The sequence below is a fragment of the Phyllobates terribilis genome, unplaced genomic scaffold (genome assembly GCF_046119375.1).
Source record: "Phyllobates terribilis strain yellow unplaced genomic scaffold, ASM4611937v1 Scaffold_4__5_contigs__length_816908805, whole genome shotgun sequence".
Classification (NCBI taxonomy): domain Eukaryota; kingdom Metazoa; phylum Chordata; class Amphibia; order Anura; family Dendrobatidae; genus Phyllobates; species Phyllobates terribilis.
The window spans coordinates 805,066,115-805,080,676 of NW_027362764.1; the positions used below are offsets into that span (position 1 = coordinate 805,066,115).

Below are 14,562 nucleotides of genomic sequence, written 5' to 3' on the forward strand. Positions count from 1 at the left end.
ACGACTCACCCGGATAAACCTGGCCCTGAGGGTCCGGAGGCCCCTCGTAGAAGGGGGGGTACTGTCACGGGTGTGTTGCCACGAAGATCGTCACGAGTACACAGCCTGACTTCTCGCAGCTGACTTGTTGGTGCTTTGTGTTTCTCGGCAGTGAGGGAGTTAATTCTCTCTCTCTCTCTGGGCTAGATGAGGTCCAGCCTCGCCCAGCTGCAATCAATACTTCTGTAGTGAGACTCCTTCATATACCTGCTGGTCTGTTTGGGAGGTGTCGGTGAAAGCATTTCATTCAGACTGACAGAGCGGATCGTGGTGTTTGGAGTTGCTGAGATAAGTGTATTTGGAAGTGTTTTTTCCCTTTCCTCGCTTTATCATTTATCTCCTTTCCCGTTGGTTTTCCCTCTGTTGTAGTTGAGAAGTTGTTTGTATGCAAGGTGGTTTTGGTTTTTCCCTTGTACTGTCTCGTTCGTCTAAATACTGTGTTTGGGCATATTATTTCTTGTTCCCTTTGGTTGTGATCGGGGTCCTTCTCAGGACTAGATTACTGAGGTGCAGGGATCTTCAGGAGGTAGGGGTTACGCTGGCGGCCTGGACCTCTGTACCTTTAACAGTACCTCCAGGTTGAGGGATTAGTCAGGGCCCCAGCTTAGGGTCAGCTTAGGCCCCCTACCTCCAGTATACAGAGACAGCGTGACAATGCCGGAGAGTTATCGAGGTAGAAATGGGGAGGTGCCTGGTCTTAGACGTCTTCATGAGGGGACAGGAGCTTCGGCTCATTAACATCTATGGTCCACAGTCAAAGTGGGACTGTAAATGTCTCTTCCTGAAGATTAAGCCCTGTCTTTTTACGAGCCGGCAGGTGGTCTTTGGAGGTGACTTTAATACTGTCACAAGGCTTCGTGATAGGGGAGGCTCCATTGACCGGCTGGCTTATGATAGTAATACTCTTAATAGCATAGCTAGTGACGCTCGCCTGGTGGATGTCCACATCCTGCACACCCCAGGTCACTGTGGTTTCACCTTTCATAGAGGTAGCTGCAGGTTAAGGATAGACAGGTTTTTTTTTGAAGGAGGAAGCCGTCTCTTGAGCAGTGTCCATTGCTGAGGTGGAGTTCTCTGATCACTGTCTGATTTATTTTTCTCTGAATGTTGCAGAAACCCCTCGGATGGGAAAAGGACTATGGAAGCTGAATTCGTCCCTCTTGGAGGATGCGGAGGTAAGACAATCCTTTGAGGACTTTCTTCAGAGCCAGGTACCGCTTTTGGATCTCTGTAGTGATAAGTCAGAGTGGTGGGAGATGTTCAAGGAACGGGTTGCGAGTTTCTTCCACCAGCTCTCGAGCCTCAGGAGCCTGAGCAGGTACCGCCTGTATCAGGAACTGAGGAGGAAACTCGAACATCTCGTCTCGACAGGAGATGACCGTGAGGGGATCTCCAGAGTGAAGTCCTTACTCAAGAGATGTCAGTACGATAGGCACACATCTTTGGTTTTGGAGAGGGATTTCGGGAGATACCGCTCGCCCAACCCTACAGAAACTGTAAGATGTCAGTGAGTTGTAAGGTGGTGACAGGTTTGGTTGATGGTACAGGTTCCCTGAACAGATCCAAATCAGGGATCCTGAATGTGATCAAATATTTCTACTCACACCTCTTGGGGAAGAAGGATCTGGATCGGTACGCGATGTCGGCTTTCCTGGCCGAGGCCATCCCTGAGCCAGGGGATGACCCCTTGCTTCACGTTTTGACAAAGGCAATCAGGGAAGAGGAAGTACGACTGGCCATTGATGGGCTTCAGCCTAAGAAATCGCCAGGTCCGGATGGGTTAAAATCCGAGTTTTATAAGACCTTTAGGGACTCCTTGGTCCCCCTCTTGACTGAGGTGTTTAACGAGCGTCTCTCCTCAGGCGCTCTTTCTCGGTCAATGAGGCAGTCGGCCCCTATTATCCTGTCAAAGGGTAAGGACTCGTCCCGCATTGAGAATTGGCGTCCCATAGCACTTCTCAATACGCACCGGAAGGTTCTAGCAAAGGTGCTGTTCAATCGGCTGGTGAAGTTTGCACCCCGGCTCCTTTCGGGGCTCAGCATTGCTCTGTTCCGGGCTGCAGAACTTTTAGTGCAGTACTCGGTGTCCGAGAGGCAGTGGAGCAGGGTAGGGTGGGCCATTGGAAGGGGTATTTGCTGTCTTTAGACCAGGCGAAGGCTTCTGATCGGGTTAACCATGATTACCTCTGGTCAGTCCTTCTGAGGTACGGTCTGCCTGGGGGGTTATTAAACTGGCTAAAGATCTTGTATGCGGGGGCAGAGACTTTCCCGCTTGTGAATGGTTGGTCTGGCCGCCCATTTGAGGTTGGGTCTGGGGTCCGCCAGGGCTGTCCTTTGAGCCCGCTGTTATGCGTGTTCGCGATAGATCCCCTTTTAAGAAGGATTGAGCGTGGGCCGTTGGCGGGAGCCACTCTGAGGGTGGTAGCGTATACCGATGACATCTCCCTTTTCGTATTCTCGGGTGAGGAGGCAGAGTGGGTCATGTCTGAGGTTGGTCGCTACTCGAAGGCTTCTGATCGGGTTAACCACGATTACCTCTGGTCAGTCCTTCTGAGGTACGGTCTGCCTGGGGGGTTCTTAAACTGGCTAAAGATCTTGTATGCGGGGGCAGAGACTTTCCCGCTTGTGAATGGTTGGTCTGGCTGCCCTTTTGAGGTTGGGTCATGTCTGAGGTTGGTCGCTACTCGGAGGCTTCTGGGTCCAGGATTAATTAGGAAAGGTACGAGATTCTCTGGCTGGGAGGGGGGAGACCCTAGCTTTGGTCTCCCGGACACTCTTCTAGAGCCCCAGGCTTCAGCAAAAACTCTAAGCATCGAATTTGGTCCAAGGTACTATCCCCAGCAAAATTGGGAGGGCAGACTTAAGATTGCCACCCAGAAGGTGGATCAGTGGATGGGTTGGTCTTTGACCCTGAGGGAAAGGGTTAGCCTGGTTAAGGTTTTTTTTGCTACCCTTGTTAATATACCTGGGCAGTGTCTGCATGTTGCCAGAGCCGCTCTGGACACGGGTCTACAGCCTGTTTTTCCAGATGTTATGGGGAATTGGCTGAACCTAGTCAAGCGAGAGGTCAAATATCGCACAAGGAGACTAGGAGGGTTGTGTATGGTCAACCTAGTGGTGTTTCTAGTAAACACATTCGTCAAGGGTAATATCGCCAACCTCTGGTCAGAGAGGGCTCCTCCGTGGGTATTCTCCTGCAGGGGATGGCTTCAGTTCTTCTTCCAGGAATGGGAGACAGGAGGGCAAGTGAAGTGCTATGCACATAGTATGGACATCTCCTGGCTTACACTACCCCGGTTCGGAAGGTAATCCGCCAGTGGGGTCTGGGAATGTGGGAGATCAGGACCATGTCGAGAAAATTCCTTCACAGGAGGGTCCTGTTGACTCATTTCCAGAAGCCCCTGGTGCTCAAAGATTGCCCAAGTCGGGATCTGGAGGGCGGGTTGAGGTTATTGAATTCTCCACGGGTCCCCTTGACTTTTTAGGACTTAGCTTGGCGCTGCTTCCATGGGAAACTGTATGTAAGGGACAACCTGAAGTTAGGAACTCCGAAGATCGGGGTTGTCCCCGTGAGCAGTGTTGTGACTCACAGAAAAGCATAAAAAACGCTTGGTAATACGTGTCCCATGGTCCCCAATGATAATCCGCTGTGCTGTGCACATGCTGCGGAAATTTCCGCTGCGGATTATCATTGCGGAAAAATACGCAGCATGCCCAATAATTTTGCGGACACGCAGCGTAATTGCCGCCATTGACTTGTGTTGAACCGCATATTATCCGTGTGAGCACATGTGCCCACGCTGATATCATGCGGTTCTCCAGGCCCAGGTACCATAGAACCTGTTAAAAAAAAGAATTTAAAATAAAAAATAAAGATTATACTCACCTACCGATGGCCCCCGGTCTACTCAGCAATGCGTCCGGTCTGTTGTATGGGTCGCGGTGGTGTGAAAGGACCTGCCATGACGTCATGTGACAGGTCATGCGACCGCTTGACGTCGGTGGTCGCGTGAACTGTCACATGACTAAATTACGTCATGGCAGGTCCTTTCACACCACCGCGACCCATACAACAGACCGGACAGAGCGGGAGAAAACACCGGGGGCCATCGGAAGGTGAGTATAATCTTTATTTTTTATTTTTTACCATTTTTATTCTTTTTTTTAAACTTTTACTTGGTCACACTGTATATGCCGGTTGCCGGTTGCATGGATTTATATAGTGTGAACAAGTTGTCAAGCACTTTCCAAGTGATGCTAAAATCTCTTGATAACCCGCATGCGGAAATGCTGCAAAAACGCTTCACAAACGCTTCTACCTGGCGGGAAAAACGCATGTACAATCTGCATGCACAATCCGCATGAGTTTTCCCTGCCAGGGAGAAGCTGAAAAAATCTGCAGCATTTCTGCATTGTGGGCACATAGCCTTAGCTAGAGGTGTTTTAAGCCAGGCGGCTTTGATGTTTCTTTCTGGGCGATGGAGCAGAGTTCTCTTTGTCAGGTGTGGTGTGATGTGTGTATGTGCGCCTGTAGTAATAAAATGCTTCTTCTCTCCTTGGGGAGGAGGAGATCTGGAAGGATCAAAAAGTGACGAGACAAGAGGAAAGGACAGAAGACAGCGAAGAGAGAAAGATGGAAGGAGGAGGCTTCTCTGAGAAAGAAGAAGACAGAGTGCTTTTTTGGGGGGGAGGGGTAATGCTGGACTCGGACGGTTGCCTTTTCTGGGGTTTGGATTTATTTATTGATTGTAAGTTTTATTTATTTATTTTTAAAGAGTTCACTACATACAGATTTATACAGCCACCACTAGAGGGAGCTCACTACATACAGATTTATACAGCCACCACTAGAGGGAGCTCACTACATACAGATTTATACAGCCACCACTAGAGGGAGCTCACTACATACAGATTTATACAGCCACCACTAGAGGGAGCTCACTACATACAGATTTATACAGCCACCACTAGAGGGAGCTCACTACATACAGATTTATACAGCCACCACTAGAGGGAGCTCACTACATACAGATTTGTACAGCCACCACTAGAGGGAGCTCACTACATACAGATTTATACAGCCACCACTAGAGGGAGCTCACTACATACAGATTTATACAGCCACCACTAGAGGGAGCTCACTACATACAGATTTATACAGCCACCACTAGAGGGAGCTCACTACATACAGATTTATACAGCCACCACTAGAGGGAGCTCACTATATACAGATTTATACAGCCACCACTAGAGGGAGCTCACTACATACAGATTTATACACCCACCACTAGTGGGAGCTCACTACATACAGATTTATACAGCCACCACTAGAGGGAGCTCACTACATACAGATTTATACAGCCACCACTAGAGGGAGCTCACTACATACAGATTTATACAGCCACCACTAGAAGGAGCTCACTACATACAGATTCATACAGCCACCACTAGAGGGAGCTCACTACATACAGATTTATACAGCCACCACTAGTGGGAGCTCACTACATACAGATTTATACAGTCACCACTAGAGGGAGCTCACTACATACAGATTTATACAGCCACCACTAGAGGGAGCTCACTACATACAGATTCATACAGCCACCACAAGAGGGAGCTCACTACATACAGATTTATACAGCCACCACTAGAGGGAGCTCACTACATACAGATTTATACAGCCACCACTAGAGGGAGCTCACTACATATAGATTTATACAGCCACCACTAGGGGGAGCTCACTACATACAGATTTATACAGCCACCACTAGAGGGAGCTCACTACATACAGATTTATACAGCCACCACTAGAGGGAGCTCACTACATACAGATTCATACAGCCACCACTAGAGGGAGCTCACTACATACAGATTTATACAGCCACCACTAGAGGGAGCTCACTACATACAGATTCATACAGCCACCACTAGAGGGAGCTCACTACATACAGATTCATACAGCCACCACTAGAGGGAGCTCACTACATACAGATTTATACAGCCACCACTAGAGGGAGCTCACTACATACAGATTTATACAGCCACCACTAGAGGGAGCTCACTACATACAGATTTATACAGCCACCACTAGAGGGAGCTCACTACATACAGATTTATACAGCCACCACTAGAGGGAGCTCACTACATACAGATTTATACAGCCACCACTAGAGGGAGCTCACTACATACAGATTTATACAGCCACCACTAGAGGGAGCTCACTACATACAGATTTATACAGCCACCACTAGAGGGAGCTCACTACATACAGATTTATACAGCCACCACTAGAGGGAGCTCACTACATACAGATTTATACAGCCACCACTAGAGGGAGCTCACTACATACAGATTTATACAGCCACCACTAGTGGGAGCTCACTACATACAGATTTATACAGCCACCACTAGAGGGAGCTCACTACATACAGATTTATACAGCCACCACTAGAGGGAGCTCACTACATACAGATTCATACAGCCACCACTAGAGGGAGCTCACTACATACAGATTCATACAGCCACCACTAGTGGGAGCTCACTACATACAGATTTATACAGCCACCACTAGAGGGAGCTCACTACATACAGATTTATACAGCCACCACTAGAGGGAGCTCACTACATACAGATTCATACAGCCACCACTAGAGGGAGCTCACTACATACAGATTTATAAAGTCACCACTAGGGGGAGCTCACTACATACAGATTTATACAGTCACCACTAGATGGAGCTCACTGCATACAGATTTATACAGCCACCACTAGAGGGAGCTCACTATATACAGATTTATACAGTCACCACTAGATGGAGCTCACTACATACAGATTTATACAGCCACCACTAGGGGGAGCTCACTACATACAGATTTATACAGCCACCACTAGGGGGAGCTCACTACATACAGATTTATACAGCCACCACTAGATGGAGCTCACTGCATACAGATTTATACAGTCACCACTAGGGGGAGCTCACTACATACAGATTTATACAGCCACCACTAGATGGAGCTCACTGCATACAGATTTATACAGCCACCACTAGGGGGAGCTCACTACATACAGATTTATACAGTCACCACTAGGGGGAGCTCACTACATACAGATTTATACAGCCACCACTAGATGGAGCTCACTATATACAGATTTATACAGCCACCACTAGGGGGAGCTCACTACATACAGATTTATACAGTCACCACTAGGGGGAGCTCACTACATACAGAAAACTCACCAGAATGACAGTGTGTAGTCCCCCACAAAGGTCTCGCTCTCTCGTACTAGGAAGGTGCCGTCCTTCCCTCCCGTCTCTGTGCAATACTCATGGAGCAGTTTCTCGGCAATATGGCGTCCATCACGCCCACCGCCCAACTTTCCATGGAACCACTTCTCAGTGAAGTGCAGCTCATTATTATTCATTTCCTGGATATAAATACAATTGCAGACATTTATTGGTCTATTGTGTGGCCTCGGAGAGGCGCTATAGCTTCACACTTGCTGGTGATGGCGTGTTCTGCCGTACTGGTGTCAGGTAAACCGTATGAGGCAGCAGCAGGACGCTCGGTTAATCCTCCGCCGTCCCCCACCAGACAACACATCAGCCTACAGCTATAAAAGAGAAGAACTTGCACTTTTTTCTATTTTTTTTTGATGTTGGCACATTTTCCCTTTGATACCTGTGGGTTGATGTGCATTGTGCTGACACTAGGGGGCACTATCCACACCACATCTCTATGTGTATATGAATCTGAGTGCGAGGTTCATCCCATCCGATGAGCCATGATGTCATCACACCAGGTGGTTGGTATATGACATCATCGGTGACTGGTGTGAGGTCAATGTGATAGAGGGTAATAGCGGCTGTTTGCAAATCCATCTGATACCGCGAGGAGGTAATCCTGACCTAGTCCTGCTCACACAGCTGAGGGTGACATTTTCTGCTTACTGACACACTGCATGGAGTCGCCAGCGGTGTGACCAGGACTGGGGTGGGTTTATCTGCCACCTGATGGCTGCAATGAAGACCAGCGGTGGCCATACAGTATGATCTGCCTTTACCTCTTTGGGCTCGGACTCCTCCTCGTCCTCGTTAGACTGGTACCGCGACGTCTCCTCCGAGTAGTAGATCTTGTTGCTGGTGAGAACAAAGTAATGTGGACTCCAGGTCTGCGGGGAGAACGTAGCAATGGAGGGGTTAAGAGATTGATGATGGGGGTGACCACCTCAAGGGGTAAAGATCTGCCATTCTAGCTGGGCGATATCCCGTGCAGTGATAACCGGTCGCCCGCTTTCCCTGCTCCCCCGGCATCTCGCTGCGTCTTACGGGCCACCTACATGATCAATGGGGTCCTCCAGGTACAGGATGCCATTCTTGATGGAGTTGCTGATGTCGTTCTCGGAGTAGCTGGCCGTGGACACCTCCTCGTACAGGTTTCCTTCCACCAGCTTCTTGTGCTGAGGAGAAGGGCAGGGTGGTGAGGGCGCCGGCACATGCGGGTAACGTCGCCCCAGGCTGCGCCCACGTCTTACCTTTATCAGGATCTTCTTCTTCAGCTGATTAGGAGATGGCAGCTCCTCGGCGTTTATATCCACCGGTTTGGTGAGCAGCATGTCCCCAAATACCTTCTTGAAGTAGAAGGCCATGTTCCTCTGCTGCATGACGCTGCAGTGGTCCTCTATGGACAGGATGACCGGGAACCTGCGGCACAAAGCTTTACTGTGACCCCCGGACGGGCACGGAGCCCGCAGCGCCACACGTGGCAATCACATGGCTCTTACTCTGATGTGACGAAGGCGTTCTCCTTAATGGTGTGCAGCACATCCAGGAACTTGATCTTGGACGTCAGTGTGTGCCCGTGGTAGATGATCGGCAGGTCATCCGGCCCATCCCAGCAATCCACTGGTTAATCAGCAACAACACATACATGGTTAACAAGAAATACATTTTCTGGCAGCTAGAAAGAGCATCTCTTCCTCCAGAGGACCCTGCACATGAGTGGTTACAATTACGGTGTAATACTTCACTTCTCCTGCGGAGGCGCTGCAGGAAAACTGAGCAGTTACTGCTGATCGCAGAGGATCCAATCTGCGGAAAATCCTGTGATCAGACTATGGTCGAGGGACTGTCCAAAGCAAATAGGGACGGTGCACAGAATATAATAGCGGCTATATCACCCACACCTCTAAGAAAGGGTTAATCAGCAGACGTGGCGGGGTGAGCGCCGGCGGTGATGTCACATCTGGTGATAATTGGTGGCAGCTCGGCAGCCTAATAATAATGGTATTTATAACAGCTGCTGGTTATTATGTACAGCGAGGGCAGGAAATCAATCATCTGTGCACACAGTGTATATACACATACTGTGCAAATATATATCTATATATACATATATACTGTGCAAACATATTCACACTGTGCAAATATATAAAAAAATAAAGGGAACACTTAAACAACAGAATATAACTCCAAGTAAATGAAACTTCTGTGAAATCAAACTGTCCACTTAGGAAGCAACACTGATTGACAATCAATTTCACATGCTGTTGTGCAAATGGAATAGACGATAGATGGAAATTATTGGCAATTATCAAGACACCCTCAATAAAGGAGTGGTTCTGCAGGTGGGACCACAGACCACATCTCAGTACCAATGCTTTCTGGCTGATGTTTTGGTCACTTTTGAATGTTGGTTGTGCTTTCACACTCGTGGCAGCATGAGACAGACTCTACAACCCACAGAAGTTGCTCAGGTAGTGCAGTTCATCCAGGATGGCACATCAATGCGAGCTGTGGCAAGAAGGTTTGCTGTGTCTGTCAGCGTAGTGTCCAGAGGCTGGAGGCGCTATCAGGAGACAGGCCAGTACACCAGGAGACGTGGAGGGGACCGTAGGAGGGCAACAACCCAGCAGCAGGACCGCTACCTCCGCCTTTGTGCAAGGAGGATCAGGAGGAGCACTGCCAGAGCCCTGCAAAATGACCTCCAGCAGGCCACAAATGTGCATGTGTCTGCACAAACGGTTAGAAACCGACTCCATGAGGGTGGTATGAGGGCCCGACGTCCACAGATGGGGGTTGTGCTCACAGTCCAACACCGTTGAGGACGCTTGCCATTTGCCACAGAACACCAGGATTGGCAAAGTGGCCACTGGCGCCCTGTGCTCTTCACAGATGAAAGCAGGTTCACACTGAGCACATGTGACAGACGTGACAGAGTCTGGAGACGCCGTGGAGAGCGATCTGCTGCCTGCAACATCCTTCAGCATGAGCGGTCTGGCAGTGGGTCAGTAATGGTGTGGGGTGGCATTTCTTTGGAGGGCCGCACAGCCCTCCATGTGCTCAACAGAGGTAGCCTGACTGCCATTAGGTACAGAGATGAGATCCTCAGACCCCTTGTGAGACCATATGCTGGTGCGGTTGGCCCTGGGCTCCTCCTAATGCAGGACAATGCCAGACCTCATGTGGCTGGAGTGTGTCAGCAGTTCCTGCAAGATGAAGGCATTGAAGCTATGGACTGGCCGCCCGTTCCCCAGACCTGAATCCGATTGAGCACATCTGGGACATCATGTCTCGCTCCATCCACCAACGTCACGTTGCACCACAGACTGTCCAGGAGTTGGCGGATGCTTTAGTCCAGGTCTGGGAGGAGATCCCACAGGAGACCATCCACAACCTCATCAGGAGCATGCCCAGGCGTTGTAGGGAGGTCATACAGGCACGTGGAGGACACACACAATACTCAGCCTCATCAGGAGCATGCCCAGGCGTTGTAGGGAGGTCATACAGGCACGTGGAGGCCACACACAATACTGATCCTCATCAGGAGCATGCCCAGGCGTTGTAGGGAGGTCATACAGGCACGTGGAGGCCACACACAATACTCAGCCTCATCAGGAGCATGTCCAGGCGTTGTAGGGAGGTCATACAGGCACGTGGAGGCCACACACAATACTCAGCCTCATCAGGAGCATGCCCAGGCGTTGTAGGGAGGTCATACAGGCACGTGGAGGCCACACACAATACTCAGCCTCATCAGGAGCATGCCCAGGCGTTGTAGGGAGGTCATACAGGCACGTGGAGGCCACACACAATACTCAGCCTCATCAGGAGCATGCCCAGGCATTGTAGGGAGGTCATACAGGCACGTGGAGGCCGCACACAATACTCAGCCTCATCAGGAGCATGTCCAGGCGTTGTAGGGAGGTCATACAGGCACGTGGAGGCCACACACAATACTCAGCCTCATCAGGAGCATGTCCAGGCGTTGTAGGGAGGTCATACAGGCACGTGGAGGCCACACACAATACTCAGCCTCATCAGGAGCATGCCCAGGCGTTGTAGGGAGGTCATACAGGCACGTGGAGGCCACACACAATACTCAGCCTCATCAGGAGCATGCCCAGGCGTTGTAGGGAGGTCATACAGGCACGTGGAGGCCACACACAATACTCAGCCTCATCAGGAGCATGCCCAGGCGTTGTAGGGAGGTCATACAGGCACGTGGAGGCCGCACACAATACTCAGCCTCATCAGGAGCATGCCCAGGCGTTGTAGGGAGGCCATACAGGCACGTGGAGGCCACACACAATACTCAGCCTCATTGTGACTTGTTTTAAGGACATTACATCACAGTTGGATCAGCCTGTAGTGTGTTTTCCACTTTAATTTTGGGGGTGACTCCAAATCCAGGCCTCCATTGGTTAATAAATGTGATTTCCATTGATGATTTTTGTGTGATTTTGTTGTCAGCACATTCAACTTTGTACAGAACAAAGTATATATGTCTGTGTATGTATGTATATATATATATATATATATATATATATATATATATATATACACACACACAGTACAGACCAAAAGTTTGGACACACCTTCTCATTTTAAGATTTTTCTGTATTTTCATGACTATGAAAATTGTACATTCACACTGAAGGCATCAAAACTATGAATTACCACATGTGGAATTATATACTCAACAAAAAAGTGTGAAACAACTAAAAATATGTCTTATATTCTAGGTTCTTCAAAGTAGCCACCTTTTGCTTTGATGACTGCTTTGCACACTCTTGGCATTCTCTTGATGCGCTTCAAGAGGTATTATATAAAATGATATAATATATACACACAGTCAATATAAAAAGTCTACACGCCCCTGATAAAATGCCAGGTTTTTGTTATGTAAATAATCATAAATATTTCAGAACTTTTTCCACTCTTATTGTCGCCCATAATCTGTACAAATCCATTGCGAAACAAACTGAAATCTTTTCGAGTGGAAAAAGAAAGATGAAGAAGTAAAATAATCTGGTTGCATAAATCTGCACACCCTTACACTAATGCATAGTTGCAGTCCCTGGGAGCTTCTGGCAGCGTTCAGTGTTTTTGGGTCGAGGTCTATCAGCGCGGGACATCTAGAATTGGCGATCTTTGCCGGCTCCTCCACATCTGTCAGATTGCGGGGGCATCTCCTCTGTACAGCGCCCTCTTCAGGTCACCACAGATTGTCCCTTGGGTTCAGACCTGGGCTAGGCTGTTCCAGAACTTCTATCATCTGGAGAAGACATTATTTTGGTGATTTGGAGGTCGCTTAGGGTTGCTGTCGCTTAAAGGTGAAATTCCTCCTCATCTTCAGCTTTATAGCAGAGGCCGGAAGGTTTTGTTGCAAAATTGACTCATATTTGTTCTGTTCATAATTCCCTCCATTTTGACTAGAGCCCCAGTTCCAGCTGCCACAACCAGCCCCAGAGCACAGTGCTGCCCCCACCATGCCTCACTGTGGGGATGGTGATCTTCTGGTGATGCGCGGTGTCGGCTTTGTGCCTTCTGGAATTATGGTCACACCTTGGTCTCATCAGGCTTTTTGCAGATTTATGCAGATTGTAGGCTTCGGCATGACGGCGGCCGAGCACTGACTGATATTTACTATGAGGTCACATGTGATTGGCTTATTCCGAACACAACCACATCCTCCATTATAAGAGGGGGCTCACACTTATGCAACCACATTATTTTAGTTTTTGTTCACTTTATTTCCAACTCAAAATAATTTCAGCTCGTTTCCCAAAGGATTTGTACAGGTGGAAAAGGTCTGAAATTACTTTTTAGATGAAAAAAAAATCTGGCATTTTACCAGGGGTGTGTAGACTTTATATATCCACGGTATACACATCTACTGCATAGGGTGGAGACATTGCAATGTAAAGGGCCGGTGTCCAGTCTGCTCTGAATGCAGCTCAATCCTTATACAATGAAAACGGGTAACTTGTCATCGTTTTCACAATCTCTGCTTGCTGCCAGTAGATGGAAACATTCTCATTTACACCTTGAGGTTTGTTACAATGTATCGGTGCAGACATTCCTCTCTCTCCTGCACTGGTATTATATAATAAACTGCAGCTGTGTGAACAGGAGTGTAAGTCAGAAAGGAAAACAATGAAGGCCCCTGTTTACTGACAGCAAGCAGAGATCTCGCCACCGCTCAGATGTCTGCGGAAATCTACGAGGTAAGAAGCGGCGGCTGCTTTCTGCTCCGGTATCGTATACCTGGCTCCTCGGGTGCCGACATCACTCTGCGGCTACAAAGGCCGCTCCACCTGTATACTCTTCTCGCCATGCCCACAATCATGGAGGCCTCCACATCGGAGTCACCGCCCTGTACACCCTTACCGGCACCGTCCTGCGGAGGCGCTGCAGTGATAACGCGCGTGCTGTTACTGAACGTGGAGGACACGACACTTACGCTCGATGCAGCGACAGCCCATGCGGAGGCAGCGGGAGTACGCCTCTAGGGAGGACTCGCTGGAGAACTGATCGCCTGTCAGATACCTGCGAGAGAACAGCGGAGAGAGGCATGTGAAGGCATCAGGGGGCGGACCCTCTATGCCCCCCATCCCTACTTATGTGTGCGGTAAGGACAGGAAGTGAAAAGGGGCGGGATCCCTAAAAACCGCGGATGACACCGGAAAGTTCTGGAACCTTCTAACAGACATGGGGTCACGTTTATTAACCATTTGTGACAGTTTTTCTAATATTCGTGGCCTCTGTTCTGGTTTTCTTATGGAATTAAATTGGCCTGGCACAGTAATTAGTTATAAAAAAAAAGGCCTATGTTGTAGCATAAAAGCTGGCAGGTCGGGGGGGCCTAAAGCATGGAGAATGGAGGCGACAAGAAGAGTCATAAAAAAGTCAATATTAAGTGACAAACAATTATTCTGGAATGGAAACACAATGAAAAAAAAAAATTACCAGGAACAAAAACGATTGTGCGGTCAGTGAGCGGAAACGGCACGAGGAAGTCTCCCAATGATAAGTCTGTGACCCTGGCACTGATACACTGAGACGAGCCTGCAGCTGTGTCAGGTCTGTGGCCGTGCTTACGTGTTATGCGAGGAGGAGATCCAGTACTGGGACAAGGGGCGGCTCATCTCCTCCGGCGCCGCGCTCTCACACTGGGAATCCATGATGGAATTCTCTTTGGAGAACAGATATGTCAGGAACTGGGGGCGCAAGAACAAAGT

At 48.9% G+C, this 14,562-nt stretch overlaps 1 protein-coding gene across 3 annotated transcripts in view; it reads right to left on the reverse strand.

Annotated features, from left to right (window-relative positions):
* LOC141266121 (1-phosphatidylinositol 4,5-bisphosphate phosphodiesterase gamma-1-like) overlaps positions 1 to 14,562 on the reverse strand; it is a 275,329-nt gene that overhangs the window by 79,103 nt on the left and 181,664 nt on the right. For all 3 annotated transcript variants that reach the window (XM_073680078.1, XM_073680077.1, XM_073680079.1), the window contains 7 exons: positions 14,423 to 14,541; positions 13,785 to 13,870; positions 8,824 to 8,944; positions 8,575 to 8,743; positions 8,380 to 8,499; positions 8,104 to 8,211; positions 7,280 to 7,467 (listed from right to left, as the gene is read on the reverse strand). In XM_073680078.1, the coding sequence (XP_073536179.1) occupies positions 7,280 to 7,467; positions 8,104 to 8,211; positions 8,380 to 8,499; positions 8,575 to 8,743; positions 8,824 to 8,944; positions 13,785 to 13,870; positions 14,423 to 14,541 (911 nt within the window). The remainder of the gene's footprint in view (positions 1 to 7,279; positions 7,468 to 8,103; positions 8,212 to 8,379; positions 8,500 to 8,574; positions 8,744 to 8,823; positions 8,945 to 13,784; positions 13,871 to 14,422; positions 14,542 to 14,562) is intronic.